Source organism: Nerophis ophidion, linkage group LG04 (assembly GCF_033978795.1).
Source record: "Nerophis ophidion isolate RoL-2023_Sa linkage group LG04, RoL_Noph_v1.0, whole genome shotgun sequence".
Taxonomy (NCBI): Eukaryota; Metazoa; Chordata; class Actinopteri; order Syngnathiformes; family Syngnathidae; genus Nerophis; species Nerophis ophidion.
The window spans coordinates 22,831,381-22,855,189 of NC_084614.1; the positions used below are offsets into that span (position 1 = coordinate 22,831,381).

At 42.3% G+C, this 23,809-nt stretch overlaps 2 protein-coding genes across 8 annotated transcripts in view; both read left to right on the top strand.

The window, feature by feature from the left end:
- The first annotated feature begins 8,586 nt into the window (after window positions 1–8,586).
- Window positions 8,587–18,975, top strand: pygo2 (pygopus homolog 2 (Drosophila)). 3 transcript variants are annotated; one of them, XM_061897451.1, is made up of 4 exons: window positions 8,587–8,756; window positions 9,323–9,413; window positions 10,962–11,014; window positions 16,199–18,975. In XM_061897451.1, exons 2-4 carry the CDS (start codon window positions 9,362–9,364, stop codon window positions 17,840–17,842), a joined length of 1,749 nt encoding a protein of 582 aa, XP_061753435.1. In that variant the 5' UTR covers window positions 8,587–8,756; window positions 9,323–9,361; the 3' UTR covers window positions 17,843–18,975. The 3 variants fall into 3 exon arrangements, with proteins under 3 accessions (XP_061753435.1, XP_061753434.1, XP_061753436.1); XM_061897450.1 differs by having other exon boundaries at window positions 8,587–9,413; XM_061897452.1 differs by lacking the exon at window positions 9,323–9,413.
- A 2,243-nt stretch (window positions 18,976–21,218) lies between these two features.
- The window catches only part of cgnb (cingulin b), a 126,148-nt gene continuing 123,557 nt past the window's right edge, over window positions 21,219–23,809 (top strand). Inside the window, exon 1 of one of the 5 annotated variants that reach the window (XM_061897455.1) lies at window positions 21,219–21,380. The gene's annotated coding sequence lies outside the window, so the exon portion shown is untranslated. The remainder of the gene's footprint in view (window positions 21,381–23,809) is intronic. The other 4 variants (XM_061897453.1, XM_061897456.1, XM_061897454.1 and 1 more) reach the window with 4 other exon arrangements.

Consider the following 23,809-nt stretch of genomic DNA (forward strand, 5'->3'; position numbering starts at 1 on the left):
TGATTCCTTGTTTAAAATTCCTGGAAGTGTAACTTTATTCTGGATCAGAGTGCGGTCAAGCAAACATGAATCACGATGGAATGTCAACCAGCAGGTTTCGGTGAGAAAATTGTGGTTAAAAAGGCGCTTCTTACCGGAGAAAAGCTGAGCTTGTACCGTCCATGAAGCTGCCGTCGACTCCCCTGAGACATTGGCGTCAAGACACCCGTGGAGACACCCTTCCGACTATCAGGTACTATTAAACTCACTAAAACACTAGCAACACAATAGAAAGATATCGGATTTCCCAGAATTATCCTAGTAAATGTGTATAAAAACATCGGAATCGCGTTTTTTTTTTCTAGTCCGTCGCTATCAATATCTTCAAACACGAATCTTTCATCCTCGCTCAAATTAATGGGGAAATTGTCGTTTTCTCGATCCGAATAGCATTTTTTTGTTGAAGGCTTCCATTAAAATCAGTGTGAATACGTGAGTCATCAACATGTGACGTCATTGTCTGCGACTTCCGGTAGAGGCAGGGCTTTTCTCTTAGCACCGAAAGTTGCAAACTTTATCATGGATGTTCTCTACTAAATCCTTTCAGCAAAAATATGGCAATATCGCAAAATCATCAAGTATGACACATAGAATGGTCCTGCTATCCCCGTTTGAATAAGAAAATCTAATTTCAGTAGGGCCTTTAATTAGGCTGACCATGCGTCCTCTTTTCCTCGGACATGTCCTCTTTTGCGGGTGTCGGGGCGGGTTTTTTTAAATGCGTTTTGTCCGGCATTTTGAAATAGGGTTGCATGTATTTTCAATGTAGGTCCAGGGTTAAGTTACCGATATATATATGTGAATTCTAGCTGTAAACGTTGTAGCGGCTGGCTACGGGGTGTTAGCCAATGGCTTTGGCTGGGGGACGGGACTTCCGGGGAAGTCAGGGAAGTGACGCTATTGCCAGGAAGTGTTGGTTCAGGTTTTGCCGGGAAAAGGAAATAGACTTCTTGGTAAACACTAAGGTGAGCGTAAAGTCAAAATTTTTAACTCCAGTAAATGAGTTATTTCAGTATTTGTGAGTCCATGGAAACTTCCCTTTTATCTCCCGCTGGATCCACATCGTTCGACGATGGAGACAGGCTGGCTGTTAGCCTCAAGCTAACCAGCGCCCGAGCAGACTCCTCCACCTCAAAAACATACTTTGCAGGTCAAAAAACGGGGCAGTTGTTTGCCTTTTGAAGTGTTAATGTGCGAGGAGTGTTCAAAAGGAGTCTTTTGAAGAAGTGGCTGACAAGTTAGCATCGCTGACAGTGAAGTCATCACTGTCGTTGTTTACTGAAGCAGAGATGGAGACTGTGTGTTATGATAAACGCGATAGATTTAGCAGATTTAATTGTTTATTATCTATAGCAGGGGTGTCAAAAGTTTGCCAAAGAGGCTATTTGCGACCCACAGCTAATTTTTTAAAGGCCCAACCCACGCCACATTCTAAAAATACTATTGAAATAAACTAAAACATAACAAAAGTGAAATAAAAAAAGCTTAAAGGTGAAATGTAATTTAGAAAAAGTTGCAATGTTGACTAATAAAACAAAGCTGTTTTTTTTCTTTCAAACTGTCATTGCTCAAAACATAATATTGAATCAAAATCAATGTTATTATGAATTATTGACCCATCCAAGGTTCCCATTACTTCACATGAAATATTCAATCAATCAATCAATCAATGTTTATTTATATAGCCCCAAATCACAAATGTCTCAAAGGACTGCACAAATCATTACGACTACAACATCCTCGGAAGAACCCACAAAAGGGCAAGGAAAACTCACACCCAGTGGGCAGGGAGAATTCACATCCAGTGGGACGCCAGTGACAATGCTGACTATGAGAAACCTTGGAGAGGACCTCAAATGTGGGCAACCCCCCCCCCCCCCCCTCTAGGGGACCGAAAGCAATGGATGTCGAGCGGGTCTAACATGATACTGTGAAAGTTCAATCCATAGTGGCTCCAACACAGCCGCGAGAGTTCAGTTCAAGCGGATCCAAGACAGCAGCGAGAGTCCCGTCCACAGGAAACCATCTCAAGCGGATCAGCAGCGTAGAGATGTCCCCAACCGATACAGGCGAGCGGTCCATCCTGGGTCCCGACGAGCGGTCCATCCTGGGTCTCGACTCTGGACAGCCAGTACTTCATCCATGGTCATCGGACCGGACCCCCTCCACAAGGGAGGAGGGGACATAGGAGAAAGAAAAGAAGCGGCAGATCAACTGGTCTAAAAAGGTCTATTTCAAGGCTAGAGTATACAGATGAGTTTTAAGGTGAGACTTAAATGCTTCTACTATTCCACTAAGAAAAATATTTTTGGTGGAAGATTTTGCATATTTTGTGTGTTTGCCATTAAAAACATAGTTCTGTTTGACAAAAAAGGGCGGAAAAAAAAACAACATGAAAAAAACTAAAACATTTTGAAATGAGGGATAGATGTGAAGTTGATGTAGACTCCAGAGATGTAAGCGTTAAATATAAAATGTATGTATGCCCTGGCACACCATTATCATCATTTCATGACCGAAGCAAAACACTTTTTACACTTTTATACTGAAATAAATACACCTACAACTTATTAAATAAAAGCATAAAAAAAACTACCAGCAGCGGTAAAGTTTAGATCCATGAAGGAAAGAAGAAAGTGAATGAATGTTTATAACTGAATACATTTACATATGCATACACATTTGTTTCCTTTTTTTATATATTTTTTTAATGAATTAAGTAATGTTTATGACAACATTTTTCAAAAAAACGACATAGAATGTGAGATACAACAGGATAATGAATACGTTTTATCATTTGTTTTCAAAACGCTTACAAAAAAGTGGGACCCCAAAAATTTATTGTGGGACCCCATTTTTATGACTTGATGGGAAGGACCCCATTTTAAAAATCCCTAGCGCCAACACAGCAGTCAACAGAGGAGAAAAAATGCTTTATTTAAATAGATATATTATTTATAAAGCAAGTTCGAGTACCAGCCTAATTTAACTATTTCTTTCAAGATTTCTCAGTAATAAATGCAACACAAGGGTGCATTTACGTCATTTGAAAACACTTGTTAATGTTCCAGACATTATCCAAAGTTGTTCTGGAAACAAAGAAGTTGTAGCTAATGTCACGGCCTTCATCCTGCAGACATAACACAGTAAAAACAACTAATTCACAGTTAAAACATATCCTCAAGGGGACAGATATAAAAGAATAAAAACATCCGCGCTTGAGGTCAAATAGTGGCAATCTTATCTCGGTAAAGACATGCTTTTTATGCCTACTTCATAACTTTAAAAACAACACAATCATGCCTTTGTTGGCGATAAATAAGGTGCAGTGTCGAAGCACGGCCTACAGAGGGAGCCAGACGATCACAAATAACAGCACAAGTCACATTTATTCAATTAAAGCGCCTTCCTGTTTGCATAACTTGTCCTAAATGTGCTGGGAATAAATATAATTAACGTTTTTATTGAAGAAAATACAAATGAAGTAGGTTAGACACGTACAAGTATTTGTAAGAGGATAATTGACCAGACTAAAGGGTTGGACTGGAACGTTTCTGTGAATTTACCACAGGAATAATTATTCAACATAAATATTTAGAATTGTATGTATAAATTAAAAGGACTAGTATAGAACTATTGGGACTTTTTTGTGTGATTTAAACTAAAATAAATATAAAAGTTTAAATGTGTTTACAATGTAATACAATGTCAGTCCAAGTGTGTCCAAACTTTAATACTAATGTACAGTGGGGCAAAAAAGTATTTAGTCAGCCACTGATTGTGCAAGTTCTCCCACTTAAAATTATGACAGAGGTCTGTAATTTTCATCATAGGTACACTTCAACTGTAAGAGAGAGAATGTGGGGAAAAAATCCAGGAATTCACATTGTAGGAATTTTAAATAATGTATTTGTAAATTATGGTGTAAAATAAGTATTTGGTCAACCATTCAAAACTCTCACTGATGGAAGGAGATTTTGGCTCAAAATCTCACGATGCATGGCCCCATTCATTCTTTCCTTAACACGGATCAATCGTCCTGTCCCCTTTGCAGAAAAACAGCCCCAAAGCATGATGTTTCCACCCCCATGCTTCAAAGTAGGTCTGGTGTTCTTGGGATGCAACTAAGTATTCTTCTTCCTCCAAACACGACGAGTTGAGTTTATACCAAAAAGTTCTATTTTGGTTTCATCTGACCACATGACATTCTCCCAATCCTCTGCTGTATCATCCATGTATCCATTTTGGTATAAACTCAACTTGTCGTGTTTGGAGGAAGAAGAATACTGAGTTGCATCCCAAGAAAACCAGACCTACTGTGAAGCATGGGGGTAGAAACATCATGCTTTGGGGCTTTTTTTCTGCTAAGGGGAGAGGATGATTGCTGTGTCAAGGAAAGAATGAATGGGGCCATGTATCGTGAGATTTTGAGCCAAAACCTCCTTCCATCAGTGAGAGCTTTGAATGGTTGACCAAATACTTATTTTCCACCATAATTTACAAATAAATTATTTAAAATTCCTACAATGTGAATTCCGGGATTTTTTCCCACATTCTGTCTTTCACAGTTGAAGTGTACCTATGATGAAAATTACAGACCTCTGTCATCATTTTAAGTGGGAGAACTTGCACAATCGGTGGCTGACTAAATACTTTTTTGCCCCACTGTATATATGGTAAAAAAATAAATAAAATTAAAAAAAAAATGTAAATGTGTGTATTTGCACTTTATATGTATTGTATTTGTTGTGGAAACATTGATTAAAACAACATTAATAATGTGAGTTCCGGGGAATTTAATATGATTTATGAATAGTATTTAATATTAATAAGGTCTCAAATAATGGTTGTTAGATGCGAAACTAACATAATGGATTTTTTGCATCACCTCATTGTGAAAAAATTGATGGATAGACATGGACATCATGGTAAAAAGTAGAGCAATGTTGTAATAATATATGTTTTTATTGAACAAAATCACATAAAGTAGGGTAGATACACCAGTTGCAGTGTTGTATATTTATTTAAACTAAAAGACAAAAAAAAAAATCACAGAAGTTTTTGTGTTTTTCTCTTGTGGTAAACAGTCTTGCTCACAATAGTCCACGGTCCATGTCGAACGACGCGGTCCTCTTGTTGAACACAAAATACACAATACTGGTTGGCGCCTTGCATGGCAGCTCCCTCCATCAGTGTGTGAATGTGTGTGTGAATGGGTAAATGTGGAAGTATTGTCAAAGCGCTTTGAGTACCTTGAAGGTAGAAAAGCGCTATACAAGTACAACCCATTTATACTGGACATACACGTACAAAAAAAACACGAGACTTCATCAATTTTGCCAGACAAGCCACATTTATCTATACCTGCTATTTATACCCAAACACTCTTAAATGGACAAAACTCATTACAAAACAATGGCATTTTTCAGCCAACCATTCAAAAACAAATCTAATGCTGAAGAAATTATAGGGAAAATACTTATAATTCTAATGATTCATGGATTCATTCAGACCGTGAATTACCTTTAATTAATCCAGTAATAAAAAAGTACACTTCTCAATCACAAGTTGTATATTTCACCTACAATATGTCCAAACAGTGCAAAAAAACAGTAACTGCCTTAACATTTAGTACAATTTTAATTGTAATGCAGTTTTAATTAAATCCTCTCATGTTGTTAATTTAGTCCACAATTTGTAAAAAAAAATTCAGAAAGTCCAAAAAAAAACCCAGCACAAGTCAATACAAACTAAATATTGCGTACATTTTCTATTGAAATGGGATTTTAATTAAACACTCACATGTACATTTAATATACAATTTTTACAAAAAGTGCAAAACAGTCCAATTTGCATTCAATCGCAATGAAAATTTTGTTTGAAGTAACCAAACCCTCATATATTGTGTATTTTAAACTATAACTCATCAAAAAAGTGCAAAAAACAGTACAAATTTCCCTAAGTAGTGTATACAATTTAAACTAATATATAGTTTTAATTTAAAACCGTGTGTGGCATTAGTTAAACCCACGCATCGCATTTTGTACATTTTAATCCATAATATTTTGATTTACACATTTAAAAACATACTCAAATTACAGACACGTTCTTACACCTAAAAGATGACCATTTTTGGTTTTACTTTGGTGTTTAAAAATATGTAACACATTTCCTCATCATTAGTAGGATAATACATTGCATGTGAATACAAGATGATTGAATTAAAAGTGATTAAGTTCCGTGTTGTCCCAAAATGCAACACGGAACGACACAGGAGGTCCTTCATACCGACAGCCATCAGACTGTATAACGCATATGTTCCTTTTGACTGTACTTAAATGTAGAATATATGTGGAATATACTGTATATATATATATGATTCATATATTATATGTTATCCATCCATCCATTTCCTACCGCTTATTCCCTTTGGGGTCGCGGGGGGCGCTGGTGCCTATCTCAGCTACAATCGGGCGGAAGGCGGTTTACACCCTGGACAAGTTCATTATATATTATATAATATATTATCCATCCATCCATCCATTTACTACCGCTTATTCCCTTTCGGGGTCGCGGGGGGCGCTATTATTTTATTATTTGTATTGTCTATTGTGAGCGAACTGTGGTGCTGAATATCCCCCAGGGATCAATAAAGTACTTTCTATTCTGTTCTATTCCAGTGGTTCTCAACCTTTTTTCAGTGATGTACCCCCTGTGAACATTTTTTTAATTCAAGTACTGGTACCCCCTAATCAGAGCAAATCATTTTGGTTGAATAAAAGAGACAAAGAAGTAAAATACAGCAGTATGTCATCAGTTTCTGATTTATTAAATTGTATACCAGTGCAAAATAGTGTACTTTTGTAGTGGTCTTTCTTGAACTGTTTGGAAAAAATGATATAAAAATAACTAAAAACTTTTTGAAAAATAATCAAGTGATTCAATTATAAATACAAATTAAATTATAAATTAAAATCCTCCTTTGGGGATTGTAATAGAGATTCATCTGGATTCTTCACAAAAAGAAATCTTTAACATCAATATTTATGGAACATGTCCACAAAAAATCTAGCTGTCAACACTGAATATTGCATTGTTGTATTTTTGTTTCACAGTTTATGAACTTACATTCATATATTGTTGAAGTATTATTCAATAAATATATTTATAAAGGATTTTTAATTGTTACTATATTTAGAATACCGTATTTCCTTGAAATACGGGGGCTACTTAATTTAAAACCTCTTCTCACTCCTGCGCTTACCAAAGACACGCGGTAAAAGTACGCATGCGCTAAATATTTTAAAACCTCTTCTCACTCCGGCACTTACCAAAGGCATGCAGTAAAAATTTTAGTGTGATGTAAGCTTGGACCTTAAATCCTACTGAAAAGCTTTTAATCTTCTTCCCTTTATGCAATTTCAAATTACCGGTATTGATATCAGCCTCCTCCAGTTTGAAAATGATGACAGGGGAAGTGTCACTCGTGACGTCACAAGTTTGACCAGGCGGTAATACTAAGCATGCGCTAATTATTTTTCGAAGCGAGTTTGACACGGCAGTAATTCAAGGCAGACAAATACTATATGCCCTGCGGCAATTCAAGGAAATACAGTATTTAACAAACCTTCAAGTACCCCCAGAGGTACGCGAACCCCAATTTGAGAACCACTGTGCTATTCTAGGGCTTCACGGTGGGAGAGGGGTTAGTGCGTCTGCTTCACAATACGAATGTCCTGCAGTCCTGGGTTCAATCCCAGGCACGGGATCTTTCTGTGTGGAGTTTGCATGTTCTCCCCGTGAATGTGTGGGTTCCCTCCGGGTACTCCGGCTTCCTCCCACTTCCAAAGACATGCACCTGGGGATAGGTTGATTGGCAACACTAAAAATTGGCCCTAGTGTGTGAATGTAAGTGTGAATGTTGTTTGTCTATCTGTGTTGGCCCTGCGATGATGTGGCGACTTGTCCAGGGTGTACAACGCCTTCCGCCCGATTGTAGATGAGGTGGGCGCCAGCGCCCCCCGCAACCACAAAAGGGAATAAGCGGTAGGAAATGGATGGATGGATGTTCTATTCTATTCTATTCTGTTCTATTATATACATTGATGTAAATGGGTATAAACTGTAATTATTATATATATCTATATTATTATATTGATAAACCAAAGCATCTTCTGTGACATTTCAATGCATGATTTGAGTTTTAAAAAAAGTGCAATTCTGCCTAAATATTGTCTAAAATAGTAAATTGTAATACCGTTTTAATTAAACGCTGCTTTATTTAAAAGTGGACTGTTTTAAAATGGATGCCGGAGGTGGGTAACACCAAGTGTATCTGATGAATAAAACTACCATTAAACAATTGTAATGTTGATTCTTTCATTAATTATTTTTAGCCTTTTTATAGAATGTCACATGGTGTGGAAATGTACCGTGATTTTTGTTTTGTGGTAATGTTTTTGCCGTCTGCGGCGACTACGAACCCCCCCCATTTTAGCACCACATGTACTAATCCACGGTTAGCCCCCCCCCCCCCCCCCCCCCCCGCTTGTCCCTCTTTGTCCGGTGGCGAAGGAAGGCCACGATAATAATGGCGAAAAAAAGCGTTTTTTCCCCCCCTCCCCCGAATGAGTTCTAATTAAATGGTGGATCGGTCAGTGAAGACGCCAGAGAGTTGCAATTTAACGGACAGCAGAGCGAGAGCGACTGAAGAAAGGGTACAGTTTGTTTCCCCCCCCGCAGAAAAGAAAACGATGGCTAGCTATCGCCAGTGGCATGCTAACGTTAGCTAGCTGGTATATAGTAAACAACATTAATTTAACTAACGGCGTAATTTGGTTTCGCCTCTTCCATTTGCTAAAGTGATACTTTATAGTTGTGAAAGCTCACTATTTGCGGGTGTTGTGGCTGTTAGGTGTGCGCTAAACGCGGTCGCCACATTTGAGTAACGTGGCTAGCTCGCTAGCCCAAAATGGCATCCAAACTGTGCACAATGCAAGCCATCATGTACTCTTTAAATCCACTGACAGCGGCGCAGAATTACTTTACAGTCGTAGAAGCACCCAGCTCACGTTTCAAATAAAACTGACCTTGATTTGGTGACCAAATCCCGGCGTGACAACAAGCAGAGTGTGCAGACCTGGGCCTCGAGTCAAAATCCGCATCACCACCAAACTCGCCATTTTGACATGACCCAAAGCTAGATTGGACCCCCGCCACCCGCAGGACATCGTCATTATTTTTTATTTTTTCCTTTAACATATTCCCCCCCTTCCTCTCTCAGCATATGAAACGGTGACATCACCGACAATAGTGTTAGCGAATGGCTGCAGAATCGGGGAGACTGCTGGCGGGACAAGGAAAACGGAGCAAAGGTAGGAATTAACTTCACCCATCTACCCCCACACCAAAAAAATAGAAATCAGCAGGATTCATCCATTATTGTGCTGCAAAGGGCTGCACTGGTGCTGTTTTAGCAACCCCCTTTTTGCCTTCCCTCCATGATTATGTCCAACTTCACGACTGGTGGATGTCTTTCGCCTAAGTCAGGGGTTGGCAGCCCGCGGCTCTTTGGCCACTCTGATGTGGCTCAGCTGCATAATCGCCGATCAGGGGGGGGGGGGTCTCTGGATTTTGGTGCCTCTACCGGACATCACCCGGGGTTAACATTCTCCGATTTTTACTCTGACTACAAAATTGAGGGCGTGCCGTGTCATCGCGCCTGCCTTTACACCATGCTATCTGCGTGCCAGCAGGACGCATGCATTTCGCTGCTTTTTATCGTCACACGCACGAGATTGCAAGGCATACCTGGTCGACAACCATACAGGTTACTGTGAAGGTTGTGATATAAACAACCTTAACACTCTTCCTAATATGTGCCACACTGAACCCACACCAACCAAGAATGACAAACACATTTCGGGAGAACATCCTTACAGTAACACATTCTAAACACAACATAACAATTACATTACCCAGAATCCCATGCATACATGACTCTTCCAGGCTATCTAACACCCCCCCGCCCCCAGCCCCGCCCACCTCAACCGACGCACGGGGGGGGGGGGGTTGGTGCTAGCAGGGTGTATAATATAGCCTGGAATAGGGTAATTATGTTGAGTTTATAATGTGTTACTGTGAAGATGTTCTCCCGAAATGTGTTTGTCATTCTTGTTTGGTGTGGGTTCAGTGTGGCGCATATTAGTAGGAGTGTTAAAGTTGTTTATATCACAACCTTCACTGTGAACTGTATGGCTGTTGAACAAGTATGCCTTGCAGTCGTGTACGTGTATCTGCGGAAGCCTCATACAACATGTTACTGGGCTGGCAAGCTGCTTGTACATGTTGTAGAAGGCGTCAAAGGCAATGGCTTCACATCACGCCCTTATTAATGTTATCTGGGTGACCATCAGCAGATATTCGCGAGAATGGTTGCAGCTCCCAATGTCTTCTTTATTTTGTGAAACGGGTCAAAATGGCTCTATGAGTGGGAAAGGTTGCCGACCCCTGGCCTGAGTGGATATCCTGCTATCAGTGTACCTTCAGCTCCTTATGTCTTCGTCTTTACCTGTCCTCCTCCCCTCATTGACCTTCTGCCGGTTTGCGGCCTCTCTCTCCGCCCTTTGTCCCCCCCTTAAAAAGCCTACCGAGGCTCCATGACAACGATGATAACAGCCTGGATGTACAAGCATCTTGTCCTCATGCCAGTCTGTCGCTTCATTGATTCCATCTCAACTGTTGGACTTGGAAGCACTGGAAAAAAGAAGAGGCCCTAGGTCTGAAAAGCTGCTCCACTCTGTCACTAAGGGGTGTTTGGCCAATCCAAATGGGATGCTTCTTTTGATTGTTGGTCCACCAATAGCATTGTTGTAAATAATAATTCCTTTCCTTATCTCTTCTGCTTATTGTTTCTATTGCAGCTTCACAAATGAAGAGCCCAGAGAAGAAGAAGGCGAGGAAGTCCACGTCACAGGTAGTAAGCCTAGTTTTTACATGTCTAAAAATGAGCATTTGACGCAAAAGTAAATTTTTATGGTTTAGGGCTGCACATTTAGTCCAATTTTAATCACGATTGAATAGGCCTGGGCGATTAATCGATTTTTATCAATGAATTGGAGATTTTTGTGGCAGACTGTTTTATTTATTATTTTATTTTTTTAAAGGATCTTTTTACTTTTTTCCCCCCAGAGTTTCCTTAGCTTCCGCTATAAAGGAGCGCTTTATAGCGGGAAAAATACATTTTTTAACAAGGTGAACAAGACTGCAACAACTAACAACACCTGCTTACTGTGGTGGAATAATCATTTACACAACGTACCATGTACGATAAGAAAAAAGTATAACAAAAGCAGTTGTTCTGCAAAATGACAAAATGTACTTCGCATACAATGGAAAATCCTGCGTTTATCCACTTACTGAAACTATAGAGTACTCTCAATGTTTTACTTGATTTATTTGCGTACAATGTATAATTAGGGGAGTAACGGTACGTGTATTTGTATTGAACCGTTTCGATACGGGGGTTTCGGTTCGGTTCGGAGGTGTACCGAAATACACGGACATATTAAGTATCGCACCGCACTTTGTGTAAACAATGCACACCGAGGCGCCATGAATTGATTTACGTCGACCCCGACGTAAATAAGTTGAAAAACTTATTCGGGTGTTATCATTTAGTGGTCAATTGCACAGAATATGTACTGAACTGTGCAATGTACTAATAAAAGTTTCAATCAATCAAAATAAAAACAACATACGGCATCCTAGCAGCGATCAAGGTATATGATAGACGGACCACACCTCCTCTGTGTCCTATTTGCGGAGCTGTCCAGGTGGACTTTCTTAAATGACTTGAATGTCCGGCATTTTAAGTTAGGCTTGCGTGTATTTTCAATGTACGGTCAGGATTAAGAAGGGGTTAAAAAACGAAAAAAAAGTGGTGCGCGCAGCAGCATTCGTGAGGGAGAGACAGAGAGCGCGAGAGAGTTATGATAAATGCGCATGCGTCGCCAGGCTCTGCTTTTTACCCATAGATTTATCAGATTTTATTTTGTATTATCTATAGCAAGGGTGTCAAAAGTGTGCCCCGGAGGCCATTTGCAGCCCACAACTAATGTTTTAAAGGCCCACGGCAAATTCTATTTATTATTAAAATAAACCAAAACATAAACCAAAGTGAAATAAAAAAGCTTAAAGGCTAAATGTAATTTAGAAAAAGTTGCAACGTTGACTAATAAAAAAAGCTGAATTATTTTCTTTCAAACTGTCATTGCTCAAAACATAATATTGAATTAAAATCAATGTTATTATGAATTATTGACCTATCCATGTTTCTGATTACTTCACATCAAATATTCCACTAAGAAAAATATTTTTGGTGGAAGATTTAGAAAAATGTGTTAAATAAATAATCCAAAAATTGTATATTTTGTTGTTTTCTTACTGTACCGAAAATTTACCGAACTGTGACCTCTGAACCGAGCTACGTACCGAACCAAAATTTTTCTGTACCGTTACACACCTATGTACAATACTACATTTTTATACACAGTTATTTTAAGTTTTATGTCTGCACTTTATTGATCTGATTATTTATTGATTGATTATTGGAATATTTTTTGATTTATTGGATTTTATTTATTTGCATGCAATGTTCAATGCTACATTTTGTTTACAGAACTATTTTATTCAAAGCAGAAGTGTTGCCTTCCAGAGGAAGCTTTTAATTTTCTTTGAGAATCATTCCATTCAAAGTGGTATTTTAACCTGGTTTAAAAAGAAAAACATTCAAATTTTGCTAAAAGTAAGATGCAGTGTCATTTCAAACTACTGTTTTTTTTGTAAAAGTAAAACTTGTTTTAAATTGCTTCTGTCCTTTGTATGTGTGGGTTTCTTTAAAAAGTAGGGGATAAAACAAAAAATGTAAATCATATTTTTTTGTGAAAAAAATTCCAAATCACATGTTTTATTTTTAGGCTACCTTAACCAGGCTTATGAATGAACGAGGGTCTGCAATATTAACATTTAAAATCAGGCTCAGCTGCTCCACATTAATTCATGCACTTTCACAGCCATGGTGCCAGAAAAGCAACAGCGGCTCATATTAAAGCCATGTGAAGCGGCCTCTGCCCACCAAAAGGCAATTTTGTAGGGGTGCTCCGATCAAGGTTTTATGCTGCCGATTTTGATACCAGTCAGATGTTTTAGTTGTACGTTTTTCAATATATATTTGGTCTATACCAAGTACTGGTATTTTTTGGTACCAGTTCACTAATTGGGTCAGTCCAGGAAGACTGTTAAACTTATGGACTATTGATACCCTTATCTACTTTTTAATTCAGCTGACTCCCTGGTTAAAAGTATGTGGAAGTAAACAGAATCATAGATTCACACCTCATTGGAATTGCGGATGGAATCAGTTTTTGCTAAAAACAGAATCTAAATGCGGAAAATTGCAGAAATTGACGTAATGTGACTGAGATGCTATCGTTGAAAAGAAAATGGTAAAATCATGGTTACTGGAACTTCTCAGGTCATCTTTGTGCCTGCCTTCAGGACACGCGGCCACCCCTAACTACAAAACTAATTCCAAAATACAGAGCTGAACAGTTCCAAACAGTGATGACTTCTTGTTGTCCAAAAGCTGTGTGTAAAAACAATGCTACTACTGCTAAAAAGTTGTGGACGCGACCAACGATCTTCTTTGGTATATTGTCTCTTCTTCTCACAGAGACTTAAAACAAGCGCACCTTCTTAAATACGTCACACGCCCACCCTGAGCAGAGAGGTAGCAGCATGGGTAACGTTAGCTGTGATGCTAGCGAAGCCGTGCGAGTGGTAATACGAGAGAAAGAAGGTGCGAATCTGGTAACAAATGAAGGAAGAATTAATTCCCAAGAAAAACAGCAGGGTGGTCCATTGTTTGGCGGTGGTTCGGCTTCAAGCGGGAAGATGTTGAATAGACAACTTTAATTTGTCAAGTGTGGGGCACAAGCGTTGCTACCAGAAGAAGCATTACTGCTAATATGTAGTCACCCGCTAATAACTGTTTAATAAACACAGTTTTGGTCAATTGACTTAGTTGTGATTTCCTTCTCTGCAAGAAAGTTTAAAATGAGTATATATTAATGCAGTGTGAAGAACAATGTTTTAATGTAGACATATAGAATCATCATGCTGCTGTGATTATATGTATCAAGTGTTAATTCAAGGCTAAGGCAAAACATATCGCGATATATCGTGTATCGCGATATGGCCTAAAAATATCAAGATATTAATAAAAGGCCATATCGCACAGCCCTAGTTGGAGCAAAACTAAGTCCATACTACACTATAACTAAACAAAAGCAAAAACTATTATTACTCATTTAAAACCTTTGTTTTTCCCCCCAAAACCTCTCCTGTGTGCAGAAAATTATACCCTGAGTTTGTGAACATGAACAACATGAATGATTTTGAGAAAATAAAATTCACTTCGATCACTAGTATCAACCACACGCTGATACTACCTTACCCTTAATATCGATAGATACCACCAATTTTTAGATGCATCCACCTTTCTCTTAGGTGTCTTGAACTAACTGTGGCAATGCTGAAACACCAACAGTGATATGATTCTCTCCAACTCTTATTGATGTACTTGTTATTTTCCTGTTAATATCTGCTTACTTTTTATTGTAACATTGTTCCAGCTACCCTTATTAAACTTTATTGGGCACTTCTCTTGTTTAAAGTTAGCTAATCTTAGCTATTAGCATGCCTTCTCCTGGCAAACTCTCGATGTGTATGTAACTTCTTTAGATTCATCCTTCAGTGATAAGAATACATAAGATACTATAAAATGCAGTTTATTTGCCACAATATGAGTGCTAATTATTTGTTAAGGGTAGCAGCTTCATAATGTGTAATCAGACATAAAAAGCTGCTCTTCACTTGTCAACCATTGAGCATCGGCACGACAAGTTGAGTTTATACCAAAAAGTTCTATTTTGGTTTCATCTGACCACATGACATTCTCCCAATCCTCTGCTGTATCATTCATGTATCCATTTTGGTATCAACTCAACTCGTGTTTGTAGGAAGAAGAATACTGAGTTGCATCCCAAGAATACCATACCTACTGTGAAGCATGGGGGTGGAAACATCATGCTTTGGGGCTGTTTTTCTGCTAAGGGGGACATGAGGATTGATCCGTGTTAAGGAAAGAATGAATGGGGCCATGTATCGTGAGATTTTGAGCCAAAACCTCCTTCCATCAGTGAGAGCTTTGAATGGTTGACCAAATACTTATTTTCCACCATAATTTACAAATAAATTCTTTAAAATCCCTACAATGTGAATTCCTGGATTTATTTTTCACATTCTGTCTCTCACAGTTGAAGTGTACCTATGATGAAAATTACAGACCTCTGTCATCATTTTAAGTGGGAGAACTTGCACAATCGCTGGCTGACTAAATACTTTTTTGCCCCACTGTACATTACTATTAAAGTTTGGACACACTTGGACTGACATTGTATTAGATTGTAAACACATTTAAACTTTTATATTTATTTTAGTTTAAATCACACAAAAAAGTCCCAATAGTTCTATACTAGTCCCCTTAATTTATACATACAATTCCAAATATTTATGTTGAATAATTATTCCTGTGGTAAATTCAACCTTCATTTTATTCGACAATTGGTCTGCTAAGCTCCGCTTTCGGGTCGGAATGATGAGGCCACCGATTCATGACTATTTGATTGCTTTATTAATATTTCTGCAGGACACATTCGCCAGTCGCCACTACTGCTGCATGCTACTGCTTGCTTACCGACGTCACTTAACCAACCTCTGCCATTCTTGAAGGAACACACACACACACACCTACACTACTCATAACCAGTGTGGTTGCGCCATCTTTCTGTCTTGCTGTGGATTCACTTTCTTTTGAGGAATTTATTATTGTGGTTACTGCGTGCAATACCTGAGTCAATGAAAATTCTTCAATAACAAGTAGAACTGTGCCAAGTAGAGAAGGTACCATCAGTGGACAAATGTGAATGTGTGAATATGGGTTCTGTAAAGAAAGTATTTTAATGATTCTGTAAGATAATTAAATATTTATGTATTAAATTCATACAAATGACAACATTTCACTTCTCTTTCAATTTAGGCAGCGGGCTTCTCGCACCTCACAGAGTTTGCGCCCCCTCCTACACCCATGGTGGACCACCTGGTGGCCTCCAACCCGTTTGACGATGATTTCGGACCACCATCTCGACCCAGCGGAGCGGGCGGACCAGGTGGATCCCCATTCCTTCCCAGCCCAGGTGCAGGTGGAGGCGGCAGTTACGGAGGCGCGGGCCGAATGGGGGGCGGCGGCGGTATGGGTTTCATGGGAGGACCAGGCAGCGGACAGCCGGGTCGTAGACCGCCGTTTGGACCGCCTTCCAACGCAGGACCTCACCACCAGCTAGGTTTTGGCGGTATGCCTGGCTTCGGGGGTGGGGGAACTGGTGGGGGAGGAGGCGGAGGTGGTGGATTCCCTCCTGGTGGACCATCTCAGTTCAATATACCCCCAAACTTCAGCCCACCAATGCACCTTGGGTCTGGCTTTAACCCCATGTTGTCTCCAGGTGGCATGGGGGGTCCCGGAGGTGGGGGTCCACCCCACCCTCGATTCGGCATGCCTCCACAACAGGCACATGGACAAGGGGGACACCCATTTAACAGTCCACCGTTACCTGGTGGAGGAGGCCCCAGAGGGCCCCCACATGGTCCCATGCCTCACATGGGTGGCATGGGGCCTGGCCAGGGCATGAACATGATGAGTGGAATGGGCGGTGGTCCTGTAGGAAACATGCTGGGAGGACTACCAGGCATGCCTTCTCAAGGACAATTCCCCCAATCCCAGGATGGCTCCTATCCTGGTCCCAGTCCACCAGGGCCAGGCAACGAGGATGGAAAGAGTTTTGGGGGAGGCGGGGGACCTCCACCTGGGCCTCAGCAGCAACAGCAGCAGCTTAACCTAAATCCCAACGGCCCAGCACCCTCTAATAACACCACCCCTGGTCCTCCTAATTCTGTACCCCCACAGCCTGGAGGAGACTTCCAAGGCCACCCTGACATGCAGCAGCCCAACGCCAGCACACCTGGCCAGCCCCCATTAGCGCAGCCACAGCCAAACTCCTCCCCCAGTGGCCCTCACAACGGGTCAGGCCAACCCCAGCATCCGCCCCCAAATCAGCTGCAACCCCCCAACAGTGCAAACACCCCCAACTCGAACAACTCAGTCCAGCAGCAGCAACAGTCCACCCCACCCAACTCTGCTCCGGGCTCCGCCTCCCACAACCAGCAGAACAACACCCCTGGCACAGGTGGTTCCATGCCAAATTCCGCCCCCAATTCGGGTCAGAACAACATGACCAACAACAATGGAAGCAACACCCCTGGTAGCAACCAGAACCCCCCGTCCAACTCTACCCCAAACACCCAGTCCCCCTTGCCGCCCGGCCCATCTGCCCCCTCGGTGGGGCCCGGCTCTGGCCCGGGGAAACTGGGCGGTCCCGGCATGGTCTTCCCTTGCGGCCTTTGCATGGCAGAGGTGCATGACGACCAGGATGCCATCCTATGCGAGGCGTCGTGCCAGCGTTGGTTCCACCGCGACTGCACGGGCCTGACGGAGCCCGCGTATGGGCTGCTGACACGGGAGAGCGCCGCCGTGTGGGCGTGCGACTTCTGCATCAAGACCAAGGACATTCAGGCTGTGTTTGTGCGCCAAGGACTGGGCCAGCTGGTGGCGGCTAACGAGAGCTGAGGAGTTTTTGCTGGACTTGTTTCCTTCAACAATCACTTGACATTCATGCTCATGTACAAGATAGCACTTTGAGTGAGGTAACTGCCCCCTTCCCCCGGTCTCCCAGTCCCCAAAACAACAATAGGATTCAGATTGTGATGAATGTTAACTGACACACACGCACTGACACCAACACACTACCTCACACACTTTGTGACTGACCCAAGCACCATTGACCGTTCAAATTGATGCCAGGTAAAATGATCTATAATGTATTTATTAACCATTAGAAAAGGAGTGCCTGGACTGGTCTTTGCTTTATACGCCTCATATTTTAATCATGTCCTAGTGCATCATCTTTGCAATGTATTGATACCATATGAGGGTTTTATCCTCTTAAGACAGGTCTGTCCAAACTCTCCACTTAGAAACATTGTAAGACGCAACTTTTCCATACACTTTTTCTTAATTTCATGCTAAAAACCAGTGAAGAATTGCAATACATCTAAAATGAAAGCAAAACAGCTTTCATTTCAGCATGTTGATTCACACGACTAAGCAAATAGGTTGTTTAATTTGATGTGTACAATTTCGCAGGCAACAAACGACCCGCGTGTTGGACTTTGAACACCCTTTTCTAAGGTTATTTACAAATCAGATTCACCTTAAACATTCTGCAGCTAGTGCTGAGGAATCCAAAGGAGACAATATTATTGTAAATATCAGGGGGGGAAATGTGTAGACAGAGCCGACAAGTGAACAAAAGTGTTACTTTTTATACTGCACATTCATGTCAACTCTTATTTCTTTATCTTATACTCCTTTTTTTTTTTTTTTGTGGAACGGTGTTGCAAATAGTGGCCTGTCATTGTCTGCTGTGTGTAGTCCAGTGATGGGATAGCATGTGTGAACAATGCAGTAACAGTCCAAGCAGACCAACAAAAAATGATCACAATTCTGTCCAGTTTTAAAGTCTCCCTAATTTTTGTCCCTGCTTTCCACCATCATTCAATGTCCAAGTTGCCTTTTTGGTCTTATTTCGTTTTTGTACCTGCTGATTTTTGTTTTCTTTGCTGTGCTCTTGCACCTCCTGGTGGAAGCTGGACGAACCACAGGTACTGAAATTCGAAGTAAAAGACAAGATTCTTTTTGTATATGTTTGTCAGTTTTTTTATTATTCATTCGTTTTTTATCTTAGCTGGTGTTTATATTACACCTAAGTGACTCGTTTACAGATGAAGAATCATTCTGCGTTATCTGAGATGTCAACTTGTTTTTAAGCTCTGAAGGTTAACTAATCTTACACCCTAATGTCATGCTTGACTAAACTTTTTTACAGATACATACATTTCTTAATTATAATTAATATCAATAATATAATGTAGCTTAACCCTCAAGGGTATTTTTTGTGCAATCCAGTGTTTTGTAGGCAGTGTTAATTGGTCAAATTAGGTACTTTAAAACATATAATCTCTGTGCATTAAATTAAATGAAGAAAAGATACTAATCTGTCCCTTTTGGGGCCAAATTTTACTTATCCTTTCCGTACGGATTTCAAATCGCTGCACTGCTTGTCATGTTTTTAAATGTGTCCACTAGATGACGCTGTTTTTCGCATTTAAAGCGCGCAGCACATATCAGACGGATCTACCGTGGTGATGTCCAAAGCTGAACATCCTGGGAAATAAGGGTGATGAGACATTTTAGGGTTCTAAAATAATTTTGGTCTGCATTGCCGGCAGTAAATCGGACACGTTTCCAGTGAGGGTTGGACTCTGCCAAGGCTGTCCTTTGTCACCGATTCTGTTCTTGACTTTTATGGAAAGAATTTCTAGGCGCAGTCAAGGCGTTTAGGGGTTCCGGTTTGGTGTCCGTGGGATTATGTCTCTGCTTTTTGCAGATGATGTGGTCCTGATGGCTTCATCCGGCCGGCATCTCACTGGATCGGTTCACAGCCGATTTTGAAGCGACCGGAATGAGAATCAGCACCTCCAAGTCCGAGTCCATGGTTCTCGCCCGGAAAAGGGTGGAGTGCCATCTCCGGGTTGGGGAGGAGACCCTGCCCCAAGTGGAGGAGTTCAAGTACCTAGGAGTTTTGTTCACAAGTGGGGAAGAGTTGATCGTGAGATGGACAGGCGGATCGGTGCAGCGTTTTCAGTAATGTGGACGTTGTACCGATCTGTTGTGGTGAAGAAAGAGCTGAGCCGGAAGGCAAAGCTCTCAATTTATCGGTCGATCTACGTTCCCATCCTCACCTATGGTCATGAGCTATGGGTCATGACCGAAAGGATAAGATCACGGGTCAGGATCTTCAGCTCTCACTGGATCGGTTCGCAGCCGAGTGTGAAGCCACTGGGATGACAATCAGCACCAACAAGTCTGAGTCCATGGTTCTTGCCCGTAAAAGGGTGGAGTGCCATCTCCGGGATGGGGAGCAGGCCCTGCCCCAAGTGGAGGAGTTCAAGTACCCAGGAGTCTTGTTCACGAGTGGGGGAAGAGTGGATCGCGAGATCGATAGGCGGATCGGTGCGGTGTCTTCAGTAATGCGGATGTTGTACCGATCCGTTGTGGTGAAGAAGGAGCTGAGCCGGAAGGCAAACCTCTCAATTTACCGGTCCATCTACATTCCCATCCTCACCTATGGTCATGAGCTATGGGTCATGACTGAAAGGATAAGATCACGGGTACAAACGGCCGAAATGAGTGTCTTCCGCCGGGTGGCGGGGCTCTCCCTTAGAGATAGGGTGAGAAGCTCTGCCATCCGGGAGGAACTCAAAGTAAAGCCGCTGCTCCTCCACATCGAGAGGAGCCAGATGAGGTGGCTCGGGCATCTGGTCAGGATGCCACCCAAACGCCTCTCTAGGGCACGTCCAACCGGTAGGAGGCCACGGGGAAGACCCAGGACACGTTGGGAAGACTATGTCTCCCGGCTGGCCTGGGAACGCCTCGGGATCCCCCAGGAAGAGCTAGACGAAGTGGCTGGGGAGAGGGAAGTCTGGGGTTCCCTGCTTAGGCTGCTGCCCCCATGACCCGACCCTGGATAAGCGGAAGAAGATGGATGGATGGAAAATAAGTTACATATTTAAATAAATAAAAAAATGTGTTATTGCTTGTTTTGATCAACACATTTTTCTCTCTACATTGTGTTTTTTTGCTCTTATTTTTTCCCAATTCTACATTGCGCTGCACGCCAAAAAATTGTGGTAAAAAGTTTATTACCAGATAACATCTGAAGTGTACCGTAAAACATAATACTCTTAAAGTGTATTTCATCTAAAATATCTTGTTTGTGAATCATTTTCCCTGACCAAAACCCATCTTGTATTCATGAGGTTGAAAGAGTTGATGGTTCCTGCAACAAAGCACCGCCCACCGCCGCTATCCAATGACGTGCCTCGGGAGGCGGGGCCACGGAGAGCAGGCGTGTTGGCAACAGGTTGCTCTGGTAGCGAAGAGGGTATGCAAAAATACGCGCTCTCTTTTCTGGTGAACTAAACGTCTCATCCTGCCAACGAGACGGAGGAAGGTCTTTCTGCTTAGGACTTGGATCATCTGCGAGGTAAAGTCCAAGACACTCGCACACACCTGCTGCAAACCTATGTTTAGTTTTTTGCTGATTGCGCACTTATACGATGAACACCTGCGTTGATTGCGCTCAACTTGAGTCAGCCCGTAGAAAAAAGCACACTTGCCGCATGTCTGGAAGCTAGACGCGCGTCTTTGGGTGGCGTCCTTAATTGGATAGGCGAGGTTATTCTCGCAGGCCAAAGCCTCCAGTTGGATAGGACGCCGTGTTTATCTCCCCGGCGTTCCTTAATCATGTTTACTTCGCTGCTTGGTTTCGACGCGCACCCGATACCGCCTGACCGGACAGGTGGGTGTGACGCAACACCCCGGCAGCTGGTGCGTTTTATTGCTCACATCAACAAGACGAAGTAATTGGGGATTATTTCCATTGTGGGCTTTGATCGTTTGTTGCTACTAAAACAGTACTTCTTAACCTTGTTGGAGGTATACCGAACCCCACCAGTTTCATACGCGCATTCACTGAACCCTTCTTTAGTGAAAATTACAATTTAAATCCATCCATCTTCTTCCGCTTATCCGAGGTCGGGTCGCGGGGGCAGCAGCCTAAGCAGGGAAGCCCAGACTTCCCTCTCCCCAGCCACTTCGTCTAGCTCATGGGTGTCAAACTCTGGCCCGCGGGCCGAATTTGGCCTGCCGTGTAATTTCATTTGGCCCTTGAGGTAATATCAAATTAAGATTAGAGCTGGCCCGCCGCTATTATACAGCGGCGATGCCTCTGTAACACTGCATTCACCGCTGATACTCATACTTGCCAACCCTCACGATTTTCCCGGGAGACTCTCAAAGTTCAGTGCCCCTCCCGAAAATCTCCCGGGGCAACCCATCCATCCATCCATTATCTTCCGCTTATCCGAGGTCGGGTCGCGGGGGCAGCAGCCTAAGCAGGGAAGCCCAGACTTCCCTCTCTCCAGCCACTTCGTCTAGTTCTTCCCGGGGGATCCCGAGGCGTTCCCAGGCCAGCCGGGAGACATAGTCTTCCCAACGTGTCCTGGGTCTTCCCCGTGGCCTCCTACCAGCTGGACGTGGCCTAAACACCTCCCTAGGGAGGCGTTCAGGTGGGATCCTGACCAGATGCCCGAACCACCTTATCTGGGGCAACCATTCCTCTGAATTTCTCCCGATTTCCACCCTGACTTTAGCGTCCTCTACAGCGTGTCGTCGCGTCCGCTTTTCCGCCATACAAACAACGTGCCGGCCCAGTCACATAATAAACAGTATGTGGCATTAACACACACAAGTGAATGCAAAGCATACTTGATCAACAGCCATAAGGGTCACGCTGAGGGTGCCCATATAAACAACTTTAAGACTTTTACTAATATGCGCCACACTGTGAAGCCACACCAAACAAGAATGACAAACACACTTTGGGAGAACATCCGCACCGTTGCACAACATAAACTCAACAGAAGAAATACCCAGAACCCCTTGCAGCACTAACTCTTCCGGGACGCTACAATATACACCCTCGCTACCACCAATCCTTGACCCCCCCCACACATTTTTTATTTAAATTTTATTTGATATGCCATTGATATTTTCTAATCATTATTATTATATAATTTGAAACTCGATTTTGTATGTGACTATAAAGTTATATAAGCCTTGCTTGTTTAATATTCAATGCAAAACTTATTTGGGTCCCTGTTAAAAGGTTAATTTGTTCAACATTGGCCCGTGGCTTTGATCAGTTTTAAATATTTGAGTTTGACACCCCTGGTTTAGCTCTTCCCGGGGGATCCCGAGGCGTTCCCAGGCCAACCGGGAGACATAGTCTTCCCAACGTGATCTGGGTCTTCCCTGTGGCCTCCTACCGGTTGGACGTGCCCTAAACACCTCCCTAGGGAGGCATTCGGTTGGCATTCTGACCAGATGCCCGAACCACCTCATCTGGCTCCTCTCGATGTGGAGGAGCAGCGGCTTTACTTTAAGTTCCTCCCGGATGGCAGAGCTTCTCACCCTATCTCTAAGGGAGAGCCCCGCCACCTGGTGGAGGAAATTCATTTCAGCCGCTTGTACCCGTGATCTTATCCTTTCGGTCATGACCCAAAGGTCATGACCATAGGTGAGGATGGGAATGTAGATCGACCAGTAAATTGAGAGCTTTGCCTTCCGGCTCAGCTCCTTCTTCACCACAACGCATCGATACAGTATCCGCATTAGTGAAGACGCCGCACCGATCCGCCTGTCGATCTCACGTTCCACTCTTCCCTCACTCGTGAACAAGACTCCTAGATACTTGAACTCCTCCATTTGGGGCAGGGTCTCCTCCCCAACCCGGAGATGGCACTCCACCCTTTTCCGGGCGAGAACCATGGACTCGGACTTGGAGGTGCTGATTCTCATTCCGGTCGCTTCACACTCTGCTGCGAACCGATCCAGTGAGAGCTGAAGATCCCA